Source organism: Macadamia integrifolia, chromosome 6, assembly GCF_013358625.1.
Source record: "Macadamia integrifolia cultivar HAES 741 chromosome 6, SCU_Mint_v3, whole genome shotgun sequence".
NCBI lineage: Eukaryota > Viridiplantae > Streptophyta > Magnoliopsida > Proteales > Proteaceae > Macadamia > Macadamia integrifolia.
This window is the reverse complement of record NC_056562.1, coordinates 35724271-35747079: the sequence shown is the minus strand read 5'-3', so window position 1 is coordinate 35747079 and position 22809 is coordinate 35724271. Positions and strand designations below refer to the sequence as shown.

The 22809-nt window shown below is 40.9% G+C and overlaps 1 protein-coding gene across 1 annotated transcript in view; it reads right to left on the bottom strand.

Annotated features, from left to right (window-relative positions):
- The window catches only part of LOC122081857, a 59557-nt gene that overhangs the window by 25935 nt on the left and 10813 nt on the right, over window positions 1-22809 (bottom strand). Inside the window, exon 2 of the mRNA XM_042649211.1 lies at window positions 242-1308. Within this exon, the coding sequence (XP_042505145.1) occupies window positions 242-1308 (1067 nt within the window). The remainder of the gene's footprint in view (window positions 1-241; window positions 1309-22809) is intronic.

Below are 22809 nucleotides of genomic sequence, written 5' to 3'. Positions count from 1 at the left end.
TACTTGGGTGAGGACTGACAAAAGAGATACAATATCAGCACAGATAAATAATAAGGCACAATCAGTCTGCATGTTTATTAGCTAGTCCTAATTATGATCACTTAAATATATTCATAACAACTTTTGAGATTCAGAATTGACAATTTCTTAACAAAATTGCAATCATTTTAATCACAAACAAGAAAACAATCTAAAAAATGATACACTGTTCAAATTTCCAAAGCATCATTAGTATTCATACCTGTCAGAAACAGTAACTTCTAATTGCATATCATTGACATCTGTCGACAGATTTTTAAGACTTGATGCTCCGGAAAAGAGATCTGGCTGTGAAAAGCTGGAGAAGTCCACTTCATTGAAGTCATTCGATAAGCCCACCATGCTTGCTTCCGAAGCTTGTGCAAAAGAGTTAGTTGTCAAAGAGCCAGTCACTTTTGAAGGATTTGAAAAGGGATCTGGCAAATTTCCTGAGCTCGTAAAATCATGCCAAGCATCCAAGGACTCATCATCTTCATTAATTCTTTCACACTCAGCCACTTTCATACCGCTGCTTTGCCATAGATCATCTTGAAACCAGTTATCACCACTGGAGGAAAGATTATTTGAGTTGGTTTTAGGCTCAACATGATTAGTTTCATTCTTCACCTCAAACTGCTGAGTCTTGCCAGATATCTCAGTGCTGGATATATCCCACATATTACCTTGAACCCAGTCATCTCTTTTAGAAGCTAGAGGAACTGAATCATTCTTTAGTTTTACATCATTTTCTCTCCCATCAGTTTTAAACTTCACATCGTTCTCAGGAACAAAGGCGTCCTCCACAGAACTAGTGGCATTAATTATAGAAGAACCCAGAAAAGGGTCAAATGATTTGGAGTCCCCAGGAGAAGTTCCAGAACTGGCAGACAGGAACTCAGCCGTCCAGTCAGAAAAAGGGTCAGCATCACCCACAGTTGTTAGTGACCTCACTGCTTTATCAGAAGACAGAACATTCTCAAACAAATTAAGACTTCCCTGACCTTGCATTTCCTTATTGAATTGCTCATTGGAAACTAAATCTTCCTTTGACAAACTAGGAACACCCTCGTTCTTTATTTCAGAGAAAATATTGTCAAAGTCAACTCCTGCAAAGTTCAAAGAGTTCTTATTCTGGATTAGTGCCTCATTTGTAAAGCTACTTTCAATTTTATTTGGCTCAGCAAGCGAATGAAGTTTTATATCCAACAAATCAGACAAAACCAACTCCTCCTTGGATGCATTCTGGCTTTTAGTTGAACCACTCACTCCAGCAGACAAGTCAACAGTCTCCTGTAGAGGAAAAACAATAGATTTGTTCAATATTTAGAAAAATGGAAATGAATTTCAGCAAATAATCTTATCAAGCAGTTTTTCTGGACAACATGGAAAATAAATTCCATGGTTTTGGTGGGGGTGAGGTATGGATAATCTTTCAAGAAGTTTGATCTGTCTAACCCCCTAATAATCTAGAATAAGTGTTTTTTCTGCTCATATGGATCCACCACCTAGGTATCGCTACATGTATACATTAAACATAATTACAATATACAAGCCCAAAGTAACCGAGAAAAATATATTCAATAATCTAGAAGTATTATTCCACATTGATAACCAAAAAAGAAGGGACTGATATTTATAGGCAGGCCAATCTTAGATAAGGTTCCCCATGAAGGCCTTGGTTCTGCCATGTGCAGGTCAGACAGGACTTTAATTTTGTGGACAACTGGGCCTCAGGGTCCCCTGCTCACATTCCAAGTTTCAACCTAATTGGAGTTGGGCAAGTGGCCAAAAATGAATCTTGAAAATATATGGACGACAAAGAGGATGCACTACAAAAAATGCACAGCTAACAAATATATGGATGAACGGACATACATGATGGGGTATTTGATTGAATGCAGATATGAATATTGACACATGATCAATCCAGAAAAAATCCCTCTGTATCAAACAGTCAGAATTGCCAGTTCACCCCTTCACGTGCCAGAAATAAGTGGCCCTCTTAGAAAACCTATCCAAGCGGGCTCATGTAGAAAAATTATGCCAAAAAAGAAAATGTGTACCAACTAAAGAATGCATTTATAAAAAAACTCGACCTCGAGTTTTGTATTTTACGGACAATCTTGGCATGGTGCACATCTAGTTTCAACCCAAAACAGTACTCTGGCAGCTCACAGGTGCTTCGAACGAAGTCTCAAAGTCGTCTCTCATTCTTCGAAAAATTCAAGCGGCATAATGAACTCGACGTGATCAATTTATTATCAAATTTATCCTCAGTTATCATATCAACAAAAATTTCTTCCATTGCATTATTGATTACCTCCTATTGTAATATGGGTATTGTTATGGCAAAAATATGCAGCCATCAGGGGCGTACCGAACGAACCGAACAGGTGGCAGGCATAAAGCGTGAGAACGGTATGGGCCCTACCGGGTCATCTATCCCGTTTGAAGTTGACGCCCAGGTCAAGAGCAGATAGACCAACCTACTCTATTAAAAGAACCTCCACTACTGAACAGCTGGCAAAGCACTAGCTTGTGGAAAGCAACACGGATGTCTCGCCCCGCACAATGATCCAAGCAACTAAACAAGCTCAACAGAAGCTCCATGACAGAGCCCCAAGGCCTCACCAGCCGAACGACAAGGGGCGCACGCAGCCCATTGTTCGGAGTTAGTAGCTCGGCAACCGGATCACTTGATTCGGGTCGCTTGGCATAGGAGTCCTGCAGGCTTCCTCGTCAGGATACACTTTAATGGGTTATCCAGGTTCAACACATGATTTATGAACAAGAAGCGGACGTGTCCCGGTCCGGAAAGGATACTTAAAGGGATATTGAATCTTCCCTAGAAAGAAGGATATCTCTCCCTATCCCCCAGGATACGATTAAGACGTGGAGTTCCCATAACTGGGACGTCTTCCAAATTCATTTTCCTGCTATATCTCTTGCCATAGTTGGACTCCTACCAGCATTAGAAAGATACCAAAGTGGGACTCTCACCCAATAACTGCCATCTCCAACTATAAATACTCAACTAAATCCCTTTCCAGAGGGTCGAAAAACTTTTCCATTCTTACTAAATTATCTGTTTTGTAGAGAGATCAAAATTAGGCATCGGAGATCCCACGTCAGATCAGCCCGACGCTCACTCTCTTGTGTTCATTCCTTTGTGCAGGGCCCAAAATCACTCTATTGTCTTCATTCCTTTGTGCAGGGGCCAAAAGCAGCCTAGGACAATTTCTTTCCGTAACCAATTGGCGCCGTCAGTGGGAAACGCCACTAATTAGGCCACCCACTTGAACCATGAATCTGCATAGTGGGTGTTCCTTGTCTCATCCTCTTGCCACTCAAGGAGGACAGGGAGATCAAGGGAATCAAGCAAAACAAGCAAACGGTGAAGATCTTCCTCCACTAACGCCCCACATTGGCTCATCTCACCCGGAGCAAGGAGAGAACCGCCAACAAGCTAACGGCTAGGTTCCGCCAGTAGAAGCCCTACCGCCACCTCCACCAGTCGCCATGCTAAACCCTGATGCACCGGCTACCAACGCACAGGTAAACGATTTGCAAACGCAACTATTGGAGACCAATGACATATATTGCTCGAGTTAGAAAGATTCGCAATAGTGCCACAACGATTACATCAAGGAGAAGAAAGGCGCTGGTTAGCTCCTAGTGCGAAGTTGGAAACGTTCGGTATGAAACCTGCCTACAATTGGGGAACTGGTAGTGGAGCTGGTATAGCACCACTGTTCAAAGGAGAACTGGACCGAACGGTTCAGCTTGGCGTGTTACTAAGCCGAGAGCAGGCCCAGGAAATGCTTAGCTTTCTTAGGAGCAATGCAAACGTCTTCGCCTAGTCAGCATAGGAAATGCCTGGCATCCCCAGGATCGTCGCTGAACACGCCCTCAATGCTGAACAAGGGCAAAATCCAATCAAGCAGAAAAGAAGAAACTTCGCTCCCGAGCAGCAAAGAGTTATTAATGATGAGGTAGAGAAGTTAGAGGTCTCACATCTAATCAAGGAATTACAGTTCCCTACTTGGCTCGCCAATGTCGTCATAGTCCCGAAGTCGAACGAAAAATGTCGGATTTGCATTTGACTGCACTGACCTGATCAAATCCTTCCCAAAAGACTACTACCCACTTCCAAGGATCAACCAGCTAATTGATGTTACCACAGGCCATGAAATGCTGACCTTCATAGACGCCTTTTCTGGGTACAACAAGATAAGGATGAAAGAAGATGATGAGAAGAAGACAGCCTTCCCAACCGAACGGGGTAAATATTGTTGTAGAGCAATGCCATTCGGTTTAAAAAATATAGGAGCTACCTATCAAAGGATGGTGAATGGCATGTTCGCATAACAAATCGAGAGAAACATGGAAGTGTATGTGGATGACATGCTCGTTAAGAGTGTGAAAGCCGATTAACACATTACAGACCTATAGGAGGCATTTGGGGTGCTGCGAAAAATTAGATGAAGTTGAACCCCTCAAAATGCGCATTCAGAGTCACCTAAGGGAAATTCCTGGGATTCATGGTCCCAAAAAGGGGAATAGATGCAAACCCGAGCAAGAACTAGAAAATCTAAGACAAGACCCCACCAAGGAAAACTCGAGAAATTCAACGGCTCCCTGATCAAGTTGCAGTGCTCAACCGGTTCATATCCCGAGCTAATGACAAATGCTTACCCTTCTTTAAAAGGCTGAAGAATTTGCAATCGCTAAAGGACTTTCTCTGACAACACAGTGTTAGGACGCCTTTGAAGCATTAAAGGCTTACATTGTATTGCCTCCACTTCTTATTCGACCGGAGCCAGGAGACAAACTGCACATCTATCTGGCAGTCTCACCAATAGCCGTCAATGCGGCCTTGGTGAAGGAACAAGAGAAGCAGTAGAGTAGTGACCGATTTACTACATCAGTTATATCTACCTAGACACAAAAACAAGGTACATAGACGCGGAAAAACTAGCTTTCACCCTAGTCATTGCCGCACGGAAGTAAGGCCATACTTCCAGGCCTACTCAATCGTCATACTTTCCAATCAGCTGCTTAACATGATACCACACAAACCAAGCGTGCCTAAAAGTCTCCTTAGTTAGTCGATTGATTTGAGCAAGTATGAAATCAATTACCGCCCCCAAGCGACAATCAAAGGCCAAGCATTGACGAAATTCATAATGGAGTGTACCCTGACAGATGAGGAGAATGAGGACGGTGAAAAAACGCCCATTGTACGAATTTGGACTTTGTACATAGAGTCATAGACAGCTCAAGCAGCAAAATGGGAAGTGGGGCAGGTCTCATCCTAACCAATCCTGAAGGATTTGAAATCCAATATGCACTATAGTTCACTTTCGCCGCCACCAATAATAAAGCAGAAAATAAGGCTTTGATAACCGGGCTCAGAGTGTCTCGAGCAATACAAGCAGAACTCCTGGTCCATAGCGACTCCCAACTTATAGTGAATAAGGTGAATGGTGAATATGAGGCAAAAGAAGGAAGGATGATCAATTATTTAAAGAAGGTGAAGGGCTTAGTCACTCAATTCGCAAAATTCAAAATTAAATAAGTCCCCAGAGCAAGTAACGCTTCAACAGATGCCCTATCTCGATTGACAATGACAAAGTACGAGAACATGGCCGAAATATATGTTGAGGTGCTAGAAAGACCGACTGATGAGGAAGAAGAGTTGTGCTGTGCAGACCAAGAACCAAGCTGGATGGACCCGATAATAAAACATCTTAGGGAGGATTCCCTGCCAGAAGACAGAGCATAAAGCGTGGAAGGTCATAAGCCATTCAAAAAAATACATTCTTGGGGAGGAAGGAGCGTTATGCAAAAGGACCATCTCTGGGCCACTCTTTAAATGCCTCGGCCCGTCTAAAGCGGAATATGCGTTGGCTGAAGTACATGAAGGGATCTGCGGAAGCCACTTGGGAGGATGAGTTTTAACCTACAAAATCCTCAGACAAGGATCTTACTAGCCCAACATACAGGAAGACGCGATGGCTTATGTTAAAAAATGTTGGCCGTGCCAAATACACGCCCCAGTGACACGTCAACCGGCTACCAAGCTATCTTCAATACTTAACCCAATCCCCTTTGCAATGTGGGGGATGAACATATTGGGTCAATTCGTGCCCAGACAAGGAAATGAGGAGTAGCGATCGAGTACTTCACGAAGTGGATCGAGGCTTGTCCGCTAGCCCTAATCACTGAGCATGACATGAAGAAGCTTGTTCGAGATGATGTAATCTATCGGTTTGGAAATGAATGGATATCTAACAATGTTAAGGTGGATTTCTTAGTGGAAGAGTTGATTTTCTTCACAGGTTAGATGGGGTTTATCTTCTTCTATTATTTTGTTCTTTTAGGTTAGCTTCATATTGGTTATTTGGTATGATTCTTTGTTGATCTAATTACCCTAAAATTCAATATCTGATCCTTATGTTAGTTCTTCTCCAATATTCAACTGATAAAATTCAATTCTGGTTTCCAAATTCTGAGTTTTCCAATTGTTGCACTATTCTTCAGTTGAGAGCTGATCTAAAACAACAAAAACAACTCAGCCTTATCCCAATTTAATAGGGTCAGCTACATGGATCCAATCAAAGAGAGCAATAGAAAAGTAAATATAAATGGGAAGGAACACAACACAACAAATCAGTAAAATCACACCTAAATGGGGTCGGCTATATGGATTATCACCCTCCAATCAAATCTATTCGAATCGTACTTGGGACAAGGCCTAAACTATGCATATCTTTCTTCACTACTCCTATGGTCATTTTAGGCTTGGCCATAGCTCTTTTGATCCTTCAATCTGAATCCGATCACTCCTCCTTCTTGGTGCATCCCTAGGCCTCCATTGAACATGACCATACCACCTCAAATGGCTTTCTCGAAGCTTATTATGAATCAAGGCAACTCTCAAATCAACTCTAATAAGGTCATTCCTTACTTCATCTTTTGTAGTTTTGCCGCACATCCATCTCAACATCCTCATCTTTGTTACACATAGCTTCTCTATATGACACTTCTTAACTAAACACATTCCACCCCGGAACTAATAGTCGGTCTAACAACTGCCCATAAAACATTCCTCTAAGCTTTAAAGGAATACGTCAGTCACACAACCTCCGAATGCACCTCTCCACCTCATCCATCCCACTTTAATCCTCTACGAAACATCATCCTCTATATCACCTGTAGAAACGCAACCTTAAAACGATGCAGAAGATAATGGAAAAACAAGAACAAGCAATGCATACAGATTTACGAGGTTCGGCAAGATTGCCTACGTCCCCAGTGAGAAGAAATCCTGATGAGATCTTGCTTCACTATCAATGGAGAATAGGGTTACAGCGCTCGTCCCTCACACCTCTCAGTATTGCTTACATTACAGAGAAAGAAACACTCGCTACAAATATATAGCGAAAAAACCCTAATCCGAAAAGTACACAATTGCCCTCAAATAAAAAATTCGAGCGAGGGGCACTAACCCCCTGCTATGCAGGGGAGGGGGGCAAGAGGCCCCCTTAAAAACCCCACGGCCCGCTAACCGGCTAGCGGGACGGCTGTCCTGCCTGTCGAGGTGCTGCACCAGTACTCCCTGGATTAAACTCTAACGGAATACAAGACATCGTACACCAACAATCTCCACCTTGGCTTGAATTCTATCGAGCCTCCTGTAAAGATAACCTGTAGACGTATTCATCCCCGTACCTCATAAGAGGTACAAACCCATACCTATTTGGTGCATCCCTCATCTTCAACAGTGAGTAAAATTAATCAAGTCCAAACAAGACTCGAACTTCTCTGTAGTAACTAGCTTGGTAAACATATCTGCAGAATTGAGATCTGTATAAATTTTTCTCAAGTGAATACTACCCTCTGACACAATCTCCCTGATCTTGTGAAATCTCACATCAATATGCCTTGTCCTTGCATGAAACACTTGATTTTTTGCAAGATGTATGGCACTCTGACTGTCACAATGTAACACTATACTTCTTTGCTCCAACCCCAACTCATGAACCAATCTAGCCAACCAGACTCATTCCTTGGCAGCCTCAACTGCCGCCATGTACTCTGCCTCAGTAGTGGACAATGCAATTGTAGACTGAAGCATCGCCCCTCCATGATATAGGTCTACCAGCCAATGTAAATACATACCCTATAGTAGACCTCCTCTTGTCTAAATCACCAATATAGTCAGAATCAACATAACCTGCCAATTCTGTGGAACTTCCCTTGCCACTGAACGTAACACCTATATCTTTAGTATTACTCAAATATCTGAAGATCCACTTAATTGCATTCCAATGCTCCTTCCCTGGATTACTCATGTATCTGCTAACACTGACTGCATGAAACAAATCCGGCCTGCTACAAACCATAGCATACATGAGACTCCCAACTACGCTAGCATAGGGGACCTGAGACATATGCTCCACCTCCTCATGTGTTGTAGGGCATTCCCTTTCAGATAACTTGAAGTGGTTAGCTAATAGGGTGCTAACCGGCTTAGCATTTTCCATATTGAAATGCTTTAGCACCTTTTCAACATACCTTTTCTGAGTTGCCCAAAGTTTACCTGCATTTCTATCTCTAAGGATTTCCATACCAAGGATCTTCTTAGTAGCACCAAGATCCTTCATCTCAAATTCAGCACTCAACAAAGACTTTAAAGAGACTATATCATGTTTGTTCTTTGCAACAATGAGCATGTCATCAATATAAAGCATCAACAAAATAATGGAATTATTACTTGGCACTTTATAATAAACACAATTATCATACTCACTTCTTGTGTAGCCAATCTTCATCATGTGGGAATCAAAGCGCTTGTACCATTGCCTAGGAGATTGCTTAAGACCATAAAGCGACCTCTTAAGCAGACAAACATGATCTTCCTTTCCCTGCACCTTGAAACCTTCAGGTTGCTCCATGTAAATCTGTTCCTCCAAGTCACTATAAAGAAATGCAGTCTTCACATCAAGTTGTTCAAGCTCTAAATCATACATGGCCACCAAAGCAAGTAGTACCCTGATCGAAGTGTGTTTCACCACTGGAGAATATTTCATTTTAGTCTATCCCCTCCTTCTGTGTATAGCCCTTGACTGCAAGTCTGGCCTTATACCTTTCACGCTCCTTCTCAAATGTTGCCTCTTTCTTACGAAAGACCCATTTACACCCAATGATTTTTCTTCTCTTTGGTTTTTCCACAATCTCCCAGGTCTTGTTCTTCTATAGAGATTCCATTTCCTCCATCATAGTTGTCATCCATTTATCATGTTGTGCATCACTCAAAGCATCATGGTAGGAAAATGGATCACTTGTACCTATAGTGAGGGCATAGGCAACCATGTCCTCAAACCTGTATCTCACAGGTGCTTTGTGAGTACGCTTCCCTTTACCCTTTGCCACAGTATAGGGAACTTCTACTGCTTCCTGTTGTCCTGGTAAGTCACTTGATGACTCATTCTCTCTTGTTGTTTCTGACTCACCTAACTCTACCTGCACAGTAGAACCTTCTTTATTTTCATCAACTGCTTGTTAATTGCAATTTGACTTCACCATATGAGACTCATCAAAGACGTCCCTACTAACCATAACTTTTTGTGAACTTAGATCCCTTTATGCCTTTCTTAAAACCAAGAAAGATACACTACTTAGACTTTGAGTCTAACTTGGAATGCTGCTCACTCTCAACATGTGCATAGACTAGACAACCAAATATTTTAGAATAAAACAATCTATTGGTTTTCCTATCCATACCTCTTCGGGAATTTTACAATCGCCTTTGATGGAGACCTATGGATGAGGAAATATGCCATATTCACTGCTTCCCAAAATCTCTTGCTCAACCCTGCATTCAGCCTCACACTCCGAGCTCTTTCTAGAAGTGTTCTGTTCATCCTTTCGGTTACACCATTTTACTGTGGTTTCTTTGGAACCGTGAAGTGAAGTGTAATCCCTTCAGCTTTGCACAATTCTAGAAACGGCTTGTACGTGTAATCCCCTCCATTATCTGTTCTCAAGTACTTAATTTTCTTTCCAGTCTTCCTTTCTACCTCAGCCTTCCATTCCTTAAATTTAGTGAACACCTCACTTTTATGCTTCATAAAGTAGATCCAGACTTTCCTTGAGTAATCATCAACAAAGGTCACAAAGTATTCTACCCCACTTTTATATTTTGTTGTTGAAGGACTCCATACATCGCTGTATACATAATCAAGCACCCCTTAACTGTTATGTTTTGCAGTTTTGAAACTAACCTTGCATTGTTTCCGGAACACACAATACTTGCAAAAGTTCAGTTTATAAGTTTTCACTCCCTTCAACAGTTTCCTTTTATGAAGCTCCATTAATCCTCTTTCTCCTATATGCCCTAACCGCATATGCCACAGATAGGTATCATCTGTATTAGATCCTGCATCTGTATTCTGTGACTACAGATGCTCCACCTGTAGCACAGACTACAGATGCTCCACCTGTAACTGTGCTCCCTATAAGTCTATATGGGTTTCCAATTAGCTGTCCTTTCATGACAACCATGACACCCTTAATAACTCTGAGAACTCCACCTGCTATGTACTTGCAGCCATTTGAGTCAAGAGCCCCCAAAGATACTAAGTTTTTCCTTAATTCTGGTACATGTCTCACATCTGCTAAAGTTCTTACTATCCCATCAAACATCTTAATTTTGATAGTGCCTATCCCAATGGTCTTACATACAGCATCATTCCCCATTAGGACAGACCCACCATTATATGATTGATATGTATCAAACCAATCCTTATGTGGACACATGTGATATGAACATTCAGAATCTAAAATCCAAGAATCAAAAGGTTGATTCTTACCTGATGATATAGAGAGTACATCTCCATCATCTCCATTTGAACTGTCAACCACGTTAGCTTCCTCAGATGCCTTATCTACACATTTCTTCTTCAAGTCCGCCTTCCTCTTCAAGCACTCTCTCTTCAAATGACCTTCCTTCTTACAATAGTAACAAGAGACCTTTGTCTTTGCCCCTTTTGATTTCGATCGACTCTTTCCAGATCCCTTCTGATTTGATCTCCCTCTTTCCTGCTCCTTATCACCTCCGAAAAGACCTTCTCCTTGAGATTTCGTACTACTAGCCTTCTTCTTTGCATCATTGGACATGAGAGCAGCCGTGACTTCATCCATCTCACGGGTCTCCTTCCGGTACAAGAGTCGTTACCAGGTGATCATATGATTCTAGGAGTGATGACAGCAACAGTAACACCTTGTCTTCATCCTCGATCTTAACCTCCAGGTTTACAAGTTTACTTACGATTTTTCACAAACTTGTTCGTTAAGGACTTCGTCACATAGATGCTTTCAAGTTTTGCCCATAACTGCGGTGCAAATTCGATACCCACAACATATTATAGGGCATCATCAGAAAGATTCAATCTAATAGCGCTTACCGCCTTTTCTTTCATCTCCTCCCAATCTTCATCAGTAATTTTTGCAAGTTTCTTCGACTTCCCTAGCAACGTTTTCGCCAAACCCTATTGTATCCGAAGATCATCCTTTGACACCAGAGAGTGAAATTGTTCTTCCCATTGAACCGCTCGATATCATACTTGACATTCAATCCTTTCCCTGCCATCGTGATAGTAAACCCTAGAAAACAGAAACCTAGAGCTCTAATCCCAATTTGTAGAAACGTAACCCTAAAACGATGTAGAAGATAATGGAAGAACAAGAACAAGCAATGCACACAGATTTACGAGGTTCGGCAAGATTGCCTACATCCCCGGTGAGATGAGATCCTGCTTCACTATCAATAGAGAATAGGGTTATAGCACTCATCCCTCACACCTCTCAGTATTGCTTGCATTACAGAGAAAGAAACACTCGCTATAAATATATAGCGAAAAAACCCTAATCCGGAAAGTACACAATTGCCCTTAAATAAAAAATTCGAACGGGGGGCGCTGCCCCCTTGCAACCCCCACTGCCAGCTAACTGGCTAGCAGGACTGCCATCCTACCTGTCAAAGTGCTGCACCAGTACTCCCTGGATTAAACTCTGACGGAATACAAGACATCGTATAGCAACTTCACCTTCTTTATTTATGATTGATCCCATATACCTAAAATGATCATTTTGCGCTACTCTCTCTCCTCAATCTTCACCATTTTATCATCCATCGTAGAGTGACTAAAGTTACATATCATATACACCGTCTTAGTTCTACTTATCTTAAAACATCTTGATTCCAAGGTTAATCTCCATATCTCTAGCTTAGTGTTAATCCCAACTTTTGTCTCATCCACCAAAACAATATCATCAGAAAAGAGCGTACACGATAGAACCTTGTCTTGAATGTTCCTGGTTAACTCATCCATGATAAGCGTAAACAAATAAAGGCTTAAGGAAGACCTTTGATTGATGCAGTTGCCTTGGCTTGGCTGGACCGAAATGATCCTCTATGGAGGCCTAAGCCAAGACACAACCAAGCCAAACCGGTTTCTGGTCAGGCAAGAGTTGGAAAGCTACATAGGAGATTTATTTTCATGTAATTTTATTTTATACTCTTTGTTTTGGAAGGTTGGGTGGATTAATTAGGGGGATAGTTTCCATATTTTAATTTCCTTATTTAGAGTAGTTTCTATTTAAGTTAGGTTTCCAATATTGTTGTTTCTTTTCTTATAAATTGGAGACAGAATATAGTAGAGTTGATTAGACTTAAATATTGAATGAGAAGAATTGAAGAGATTGGATCTCGTGTTGTGAAGGCTTGCTGTTGGGAACTCTTAGCTCCGCCTTTTCTTTTCTCCTTCTTCCTTTCCCCTCTTGGTGTGTTTCTCTTTCTACTTCTCTGTTCATTCCCTGCTGCCACCAAAGTCTTAGGGTTGGAAGAGATTTGTTCAATCTCTTTCATTCCTTCTTCTTTCTCTTTAAAACTTCCAGCGAGTGTGTATCCAACAGAAGCAATTTTAAGCCTAGTTTATTGGGCCCTGAAATCAATCCTGCTGCGTGAACCAATCCTCTAGCCATTGCTGAATTCTGTTCTACCACCAGAACATGTTGCACAAGTTGCATCTCCTTTTCATTCACTGTTTGGGTTGAATGATGGAAGCATCCAAGAGAGTTGTGTCCAGCGATTTCCCCTTCGAAATTTTAGATTCATCCACGGCCTGAGAAGCAAGCTTCTTCACCTGGTATTAAACAACTTCCACTGGGTTCTGAACCTCTTCTTTGAGATTGAAGGAGATAATCCTTCTCACGATAGACAAGTATTTGGGTTTCTCTTAACATATTACTTCCTGTTATGTCATGTCATTATTCAGTTGTCTTTTCTTTTAATTTTATTTCCAGAATTGGCCCTCTCTTTTCTATTAACCTCTATTGTCTTTATTTTTCTTTTAGTTCCAATATTACCCTTTCCCCATCATACGTTCTATTCCATCTTGGTTTATTCTCTTGTTAGTTTGAGTTCCATTATTTATAGTTTTACTTGACTATTTGAGTTGTGTAATATCCGGGTGGGCCCATTAGCTAACCGAATAGGGTTTTCAAACCTGGTTTTGGCATCATTGATGTAGCCCAATTGTACTAGGAAATCACTTCCTTGCCCTCCCACAGTTCTCACACTAGTCACCGTGTCCTCGTACATATCTTTAGTTATAGTCTGATTTGGTGTGATTTCTGTCTCAATTTAATGGGGTGGTTCTATTTCTGAAATTGTTTGGTTTGATTTTGTTAAGATTGAGGCGTTAGGCTCAATCAGTGATAGGGGTGATAGGGGCAATTATGTCCCATCGATCCATGTTTCTGTGTTAAGGCTGACTAGCATGAGTTCAGGGGTATTCCCCTCTTTTGGGAGAATCTCGATCTCGCCTTTCTCTTCTCTTCTCTCTTCTCTTCTCTCTTCTTTTCTTCTTCTCTTTCTCTTCTTCTTTCTCTGGTTTGGTTACAGGTTTCTGGGATTGTAACATAGTATCAGAGCCTCTGTGATCAAGCCTTGGTTTTTCAGATTCACTCTCTGCTGATCTCGCTCTTCCGCTGAACCCTTCTGGTGTGCAGCCGCCTACTGCTTCATTTACTATGGATTAAATCACATGGAGTGATTTCTTTTGTCTATGGATCGTGATATACTACTACTGAATTGAAGTTTGAAGACCCTGGATCGCAGCCTCCACCTCTTTTGCCCAACTCGACTTAACAATCGCTAATAGTCGCTGTGATTCCGGTGTGTTACTCTTTGTTCTCTCTATGACCATATTTGTTCTCTCTTTATTTTTTGGTCACCCATGGCTGAGACCAAAACTACTACCCCCGCAGCTACTACATCTTCTTCGGACAATGTGAATGTCCAGATTACCTCCATCAAGCTCAAAGGAAGTTCAAATTACCTAGTTTGGGCTTAGTCTGTGAAGGTTTATCTTATGGCCAAAGATAAACTTAAGTATACTACCTCTGACCCTCCTCTGTCTAATGATAAAGGCTATAATGAATGGATGAAGGAAAATGCCTTGATCTTGATCTGGTTGTGGAATATTGTGGAACCAAATGTCACTGCCAATGTCATGTTCGACACTACTACAAAAGGCGTATGGAATGATTTGAAGGAAACATATTCTCAGGAAAAGAATATGACTCGCATCTATGATATTTATGAGAAACTGTTCCAATTTCGCCAGTCTGACAAGTCTCTTCCAGAATATTACAGTGCTTTCAAAGGAATGGTTGAAAAACTTAATGTCTTCCAACCTTTGACCACAGATATTGACAAATTGAAGGCTCAGCGTAATGAATTTTTTGTCTCTAAATTTTTGGCTGGCTTGAATAATGACTTAAAGGCAGTGAAGGGTCATTTACTTGATAGCGAAACTATCCCTACACTGAATGATGCTTATTCAAGACTTCAGCATATTACATCTTCCACCAAACCTGATCAGTCCTCCAAAGACAATTCAGCCTTTCTTGCCAACCGTGGATGTGGTCGCGGTCGTGGGGGAGGTCGTGTATCTGCTTGTCGAGGTTCTAGTAGACAACCATCTGATCGGTCTTCTCACCAGTGTACTTACTGTGGGAACTCCAACCATACTGTAGAGACTTGTTAGGCAAAGCATAGCAAGCCAGAGTGGGCAACTCAATTAGCCAATCATGCAATGTCAGACGATGGTACTGACACAGTGTCCCACTGATACTAAACTGAGAACTTCCTCAGGAGATTCGTCTACCAGTCTACGTGATGACATTAATCAACTACTAAGGCGTTTGCAGACTCTTGAGGCATCCCCTAATACATCCACTGGTGCGTCTACATTCGCTGCTACCTTGGCTCATGCAAGTACCTCAGCCCTTCTTACCATTACTTCTACTCCCTGGATAATTGATTCACGTGCCTCCGCTCATATGACTGATAAGTCATCTTTGTTTAAGTTATTCTCTCCTAGTACCAACTCTACATCTGTTGTTCTTGCAAATGGTGCTTCAACACAAGTTTTAGGTCATGGTACTATCTCACCTACATCCTCACTCAATTTGTCCTCCGTGTTATATGTTCTCCAATTCCCATTAAGTCTCCTCTTTGTAAGTCAGTTAACCAAGTCATTAAATTGCTCAGTAACTTTCTTTCCTTCTTATTATGTTTTTCAGGATCTTCACACGAGGAAGACGATTGGTGGAGGGTGTGGAAAAGATGGTTTATATTATCTCAATTGTGACACACGTGCTTCTTCTGCTGCTGCTACTATTGCTATTGGGGATGTGACTCCTTTCCAATGGCACTGTCGTTTAGGACACTTGTCTTTCTCTAGGTTGAAAATTTTATTTCCTAGTTTTAAGTCTGTGCTTAAGTTAGTGTGAAGCCTGTGAATTGGGAAAGCATCACAGTGTGTCCTTCCCATCTTGCCCCGTGTCTTGTAGTCTGCCTTTATTTTCTTTAATACATTCTAATGTTTGGGGTCCTTGCAGAGTCAACAATAGATTTGAATTTCGATATTTTGTGACCTTTTGTGGATGATCATTCTCGCCTTACATGGCTGCATCTGTTAAATGATCGATCTGAATTTTTATCTGTATTTCAAAATTTTTAGAATGAAATAAAAACTCAGTTTAGCACTTTAATTAAGATTTTTCGGTCTAATAATGCTTTAGAGTATGTCCAAAATGAGATTTCTGATTTTTGTGCTAACCGTGGGATGATATACTAAACTAGTTGTGCTTATACCCCCCAGCAAAATGGGATAGCTGAGTGTAAAAATAGGCACTTTCTTGAGGTAGCACGAGCTATTATGATACATATGCATGTTCCGAAAAAATTTTGGTATGATGGGGTTTTAACTGCCTGTCACTTGATTAATCGCATGCCTTCATCGGTCCTTTCCGATCGGTCCCCTTTTTCTATTGTGTTCCCTAATCTGCCAAGTTTTTCAATTCCTCCTCGTGTCTTTGGTTGTGTGTTTTGTTTATAATTTACATGCATCGTCAGATAAATTATCTCATTGGTCCACTAAGTGCATTTTTTAGGTTATTCACGTACTCAGAAAGGGTACAAGTGCTATGATCCTGTTACTCACCAAAATTTTGTTAGTGTCGATGTGTCCTTTTTTGGAGGCACATCATTTTTCTCTCCTCAAGCGTCACAGTCTGGGATGGAGTGGAACTCTCCTACTCCTCCCATTCAGTCTCTCATTCCTTTTCCTGATGTTCCTAGTGTCAGCAACACCTCCTCTACAAGTTTACAAGCACAAGAAGAAGCTTGGACAGCCTAACGCTGATACCAATACTCCAGATGATTCGCTCCCTCCATTGCCGCCTTCCTTTAGTGAAGCTCCTATCCCTCCTATCACTGATGACTTACCAATTGCTCAAAATAAAGGTACACGAACTTGCACACAAAAATCTATAGTTGTGTATCCCATTGTTTACTTTGTTTCCTTACCTCATCTCCCATCAACTATCCATGGTCTTACCTTATCTCTTTCTACTAACACCATTCCCCGATCTCATGTTGACGCCTTGTGTATCCCTGGGTGGAAAGCTGCCATAGATGTAGAAATGGATGCTCTCTTGAATCGTGCTACCTGAGCCTAGTAGATTTACCTCCGGGTAAGGACTTAGTGAAACGTCGTTGGGTTTACACTATTAAGTATCATTCTGATGGCTCTATTAAGCGGTTGAAAGCTTATCTGGTTGCCAAGGGGTATACTCAGACGCATGGGGTTGATTATTTTGAGACATTCTCACCAGTTGCTAGGTTGAACTCTATTCGCCTACTTATTTCTCTTGCCGTCAACTTTGATTGGCCTTTGTCTCAGTTGGACATCAAGAATGCATTTTTCTATGGTGATCTATAGGAAGAGGTGTATATGGGACAACCTCCTGGTTATGTTGCTCAGGGGGAGCATAAAGGTTGTGTGCATCGTTTACACAAGGCTATCTATAGACTTAAACAGTCCCCTCGGGCATGGTTTGACAAGTTTACCACTACCATGTTAACTTGTGGATTTTCTCAGTGTTATCCTGATCACTCTGTTTTTGTTCATCCAAAGGTAATAAGTTGATTGTCTTGTTGGTTTATGTGAATGATATTATTCTCACTGGTAATGATGAGACAAGAATTTCTGAAGTGAAGAACTACCTACAGCAGCACTTTCAGACCAAAGACTTAGGTCAACTTCACTATTTCCTCGGGATTAAAGTGATTCGATGTAAAAAGGGGATCAGTTTATCTCAAAGGAAGTATGTGTTGGACCTTTTATCTGATACTGGTATGCTTGCATCCAGGCCTGTAGATAACCCTATGGACACTCACCAAAAGTTTGGTGTTAGTGACGGTGAACCTCTCCAGGATGTGCATCAGTACAAGAGTTTAGTTGGTAAGTTGATATATCTTAACATCACACAACCTGACATCTCTTATGCCGTTGGGGTCCTTAGTCAGTTCATGTAGTCTCCTCAGAAAGCACATTGGGATGCAATTGTTCGTGTTCTTCGATATTTAAAGGGTGCTCCTGGTAAAGGGTTGATCTATCATCCTAATCGGCATATGGAACTAGTTGGCTACTCTGATGCTGATTGGGCTGGCTCTGCTAGTAATCGTAGGTCCACTACAAGGTATTGCACATTTGTTGGAGGTAATCTGATTACATGGTGAAGTAAGAAGTAGACTACCATTGTCCGGTCTAGTGCTGAAGAAGAATATAGAGCTATGGCTCACACCACTGCTGAGTTGATGCGGTTACGGTCGTTACTTTTGGAGTTGGGGTTTCCAGTAACTAAGCCTATGAAGATGTTGTAACAACCAAGCTGCTGTGTACATTGCTAGTAACCTGGTCTTTCACGAGAGGACCAAGCACATTGAAGTGGACTGCCACTTTGTTCGTGATGCTGTTCTGAAGAAGTTAGTCGAGACTCCTTTTGTTCCTTCCTCAGATCAATTGGCTAACATGTTCACTAAGTCTCTATTTGCTCCTAGTTTTCGTAACGGTTGTACCAAGCTGAGCATGGGTGATGTATATGCTCCAGCTTAATGGGGGGAGTGCTAAGATTGAGGTGTTAGGCTTAATCAGCGATAAGGCCGATATAGGCAATTATGTCCCATCGATCCCTGTTTCTGTGTTAGGGCTGACTAGTGTGAGTTCAGGGGTATTTTTGTACCTGTTTTTATTTCTTATATATATATTAAGGGTCTAACCTGCGATAGACTATTTTGGTCTGATCGCAGGTTATTCCCCTCTTTTGGGAGAATCTCGATCTCGCCTCTCTTCTCTTCTCTCTTCTCTTTCTCGGGGTTTGGTTACAGGTTTCTGGGATTGTAATAGATTTTTACACCTTATTTCAAAATCTCTAATCCATTTGATTTCACTCTTGCTCTTTAATGAGCACATGGTTAATTTGATCGGCAGAGCAGTAATTTCATGTAAAAAATAAAACATAACCCTTCTTCTCATAATGGTCACACCACCATCATGCATTCATGCCCCCACCACCATGCCTCCATAACCACAACCACCACCACTCTCCCTTCTTGGCACCGCCCCTTGCCTGGCCTAGCCCCTACCTCCACCCCACCACCACCACCACCTTCTCCCAAAGAAATATAGAGAATCTATACGGAGAAATTGAACTACCAAATGGATTTCTTATTCTTGGAACATTTCAAATTGATGCAACCAAAACAATTTCAATTTCTTGACCAAAAACCTATTAGTTGACTATTTCATACAATCAATCCGAAATTGAAATAGAAATCAAACCAAATCATGTCTATGTCTACATACTTATACGATATCCTTCTCTTTTCTAGTGCATGACAAATTAGCTCCCTAGGGACTCCGTCGTAGGACTTTCTATGTCAACAAAGATCATATGAAGATCTTTCTTGCATGCTCTAACTCTTTCCATGAGCCTCTTGAGCAAGTAAATAGCTTCTGTCGTGGATCTACCTAGCATAAAATCAAATTGGTCCTCCGAGATGGTATGATGTAGATACCCATCATGTCTTCAATATCGCAAGAGGAAGAAGAAGAGCAGCCAGCAAGACCTGCCAGCCTTGGGCTGATTTGAGCCTAGCTAGTCCCCAATCTTTTAGCCCTATGCTGGCCACATCAGCACCCGATCGAGCATAGGATAGCCCCTTTATTAGTGCATATTTCCTTCTAGTTTTGGACTTCTAGAAGACCTTGAAGTCATCGAGCCAGCCCAAGACAGCTGTCTCACTGCCCACGATCTCCAAGTACAGCTGGGTTTTTGTTTCTTTTGTTTGACTGATCAAAGATGCTTTGCAAGAGAGGAGCTGCTTTCTAGAATGTCCCTAGTAGTTGCTTTATTGATTTTTTAAGTTACAAGTTAAGAGTGTAGTTGCTATTCTATATTAGTTTCATTTCTAGTTTAGTTTCCTACTTGGGAACTAGTTGCTAAATTGTAAGTTTGGACTCTCTATTTAATAGAGATTGCTGTAATAGTTTGAGAAAATTGATTAATGAAGTATTTTGCAGCCTATGATTGTTCTATTCTCCTGAGAAAAGATGAACAAACAACTGAGATAGCTATGGGGGAGATGCCCAGGCTGAGAAAGCCATTACCCATCCACAACTATCCATCTTCATCCTTCTCTTCTCCTTTCTTCTATTTTCTATTTTGTTCACAGTGAGAGAGTGTTTGAGTGCTAGAATCAAAGCCTGTCAAGAGACCAGATTGAAGAACCACCCACATCCCAAAATCGATTTCAGCTGTCAGGGCTTTGGAAGCAAATCGACAAGGGTTGTTTCTCCAATTCTGTCTAGCATCTTCAAGCAACCTTTGGATGGTTTGAAGACTACCCCCAAAAGCCCCATTCGACCAGGATTTGAGGCTGGCCTGACCAGCCAAATGAGAGCCGCAGGATTTCTCCTTTGGTCTGTTGAAAACCCTAAATCTGTTAGGGTCGATTATTGGTTCTGTTAGCCCACTTCAGACCTGATCCAGCCACTGTTAGTGGGTCTCCAGCAGTATTGTGGGAACCCTTGTGACCAGGTTTGACAATCCTAGAACTTCCCTAATTTGTGAGTTTCAATTCATCCCTTCTTTTAGGCTTTGTTGTTGCTCTACTTGATCTCCAAGTCTGAGATCAGAACCAATATTGGTTGAGGGTTGTTTTCTTACTGGGGTTAGTTTACCTAGTGTAAACTAGCCTTGCATTATGGTAGTTTCTCTTCTCAAGTGGCTTCAATCATAGTTGTCAAGGCAACAAGGTGACCAAAGGCGGTGGAGGGGTGTCTAAGCGCTTAGGCAACAAGGCACCCACCTAAGCATCGCAAGGTGCCCAAGGGTTATTATTTATTTTTCCTCTTTCTAACGTTATTTGGTATACTACAAATACCTTACATCATCAAAAATCAACATAGTTGTCACGGCACCAAGGCGAACTAACGTTAGAAAAGAGGCTAGTTCAATCATCTTAGACTTTTTGGAAAGCTGGTTTTGTACCCTACCATACAAACAATCTCATGTAAAAGAATCATTTGACTAGCGACCAAATGTTATTTTTTATTGTCCTTCTTTTCTAACGTTATATACCTTGTATCATCAAAAATCAACATTAAACCACATCAAGTCATCAAAAATCAACATTAAGCCACATCAAATCATAAAAAACAATATTAAGTCATCAAAAATCATCTAAAGAAATGCTCTTGTTCTGTAATAAGTTTGACTAGTCAAATGAATTTATTTTTACATGAGACTTTTTGTATTAGGTATAGCACAAAATTAGCTTTCCAACAAGTCTAAGATTACTTAAATCTGAGTCGTAATGACAAAGTTATGTTCCGATCAAACTTATTTTAAAGTGCACGAATGTTGTTACAGTTGCATAAATGAAAATAATTTTATGGATATCAAAACAAAAGATTATTTACCGCATTTCTGATTTTTATCAATGTTTTACCATGATATAATTTATGAAATTTTCAGAATTGAGGAAAACCTAAGCATTTGAAGGTTGAAAATTCTCCCCACAACAAAAAATCTAGTTTTTGTTCTCATACTAGGGGGTTGACTTTTATCCTTTTGGAATTTAACTATTTTACTGGATTCAAATAAGGGGTATTTGGTTATTTATGAATAAAGTCCTAACTAAATAAAATAAAAATTTTGCTTCAATGATATTTGAGATAAATAAGTATTGCGCATTACACTAAGGTGACAATCACCTATATGCCAACTAGGCTGCCTAGATGCCTAGGCGACGCCTTGAAAACTATGGCTTCAAAAACTTTCTCCCACAATTTCATAGTATGACTCATTTGTTTTATGCCTCCATAATGCTTGTCCTCCAATCATCTAGGCATTTCCTTATGTTCAAAATCTTGTTAAAAAATATTGGTTAACCAAGATACTCCACATAATCCTAAGTTCTTTCACACCTTTATTCGGACCTCATCAAGACCTGATATCTTGCCTACTTTCATCTTTCTCAAGGCTTCTTTAACTTCAATCACTCCAACCTTTCGTATATCTATGGCGTGTGATGTCTTGACGAATAATGCATTCTTCCAAGTCACTCTTACTTGAAGTGTCACCATTAAGTAGATTAGAGAAGAACTTATCCCATCTCTTCATAATATCTTCATCCCTTACTAGGACTCTACAATCTTATCTTCTAATACATCTCACATGGTCGAAATCTCTACTCCTCTATTCTCACTTTAGCCTTATAGATAGTGTTTTCCCCTTCCTTAGTTTTCAGATTATTACAAAGGTCCTAATATTTCTTTGCCTTTTCTATCCCCACAATCTTCTTAGCTTCATTTCTAGCGACATTATACCTCTTTTTATTTTCTGCCTTTTTATTCCCTTGCCACGTCTTAAAATTAGCTTCTTAGTCTTAATGGTTGTGTAGACCTCATCATCCCACCACCAAGTCTCCCTAGGGGCTTGACAAATACCATTTACATCCCCTAGAACTTTTTTCGCAATCCTTCTTTATACAATGCCATCATCTTGTTCCACATCGTATTGGTGTCTCCCTCAAAGTCCCATTTTCCTTGTTTAACCACTTTATTAACAAACGTATTTAAGGACTGTCATTTTAATCTCCGCCACTTATCTTAGGGCAAATAGGTTCTCTTATCTTACGTTTATGCGTACTGAGGTCACTCAACTAATCCACTTTTGGAGTGGTAGTTGAGACTCCAACGGAACTCACTCTTCTCTTACGACCCAAAGAAGAAAACTCCAGGACAAGAAGCAACGGATGTGCTCCTAACAGAGTCAAGGCAATGGCTTTCGCGCTAGGCACACTAG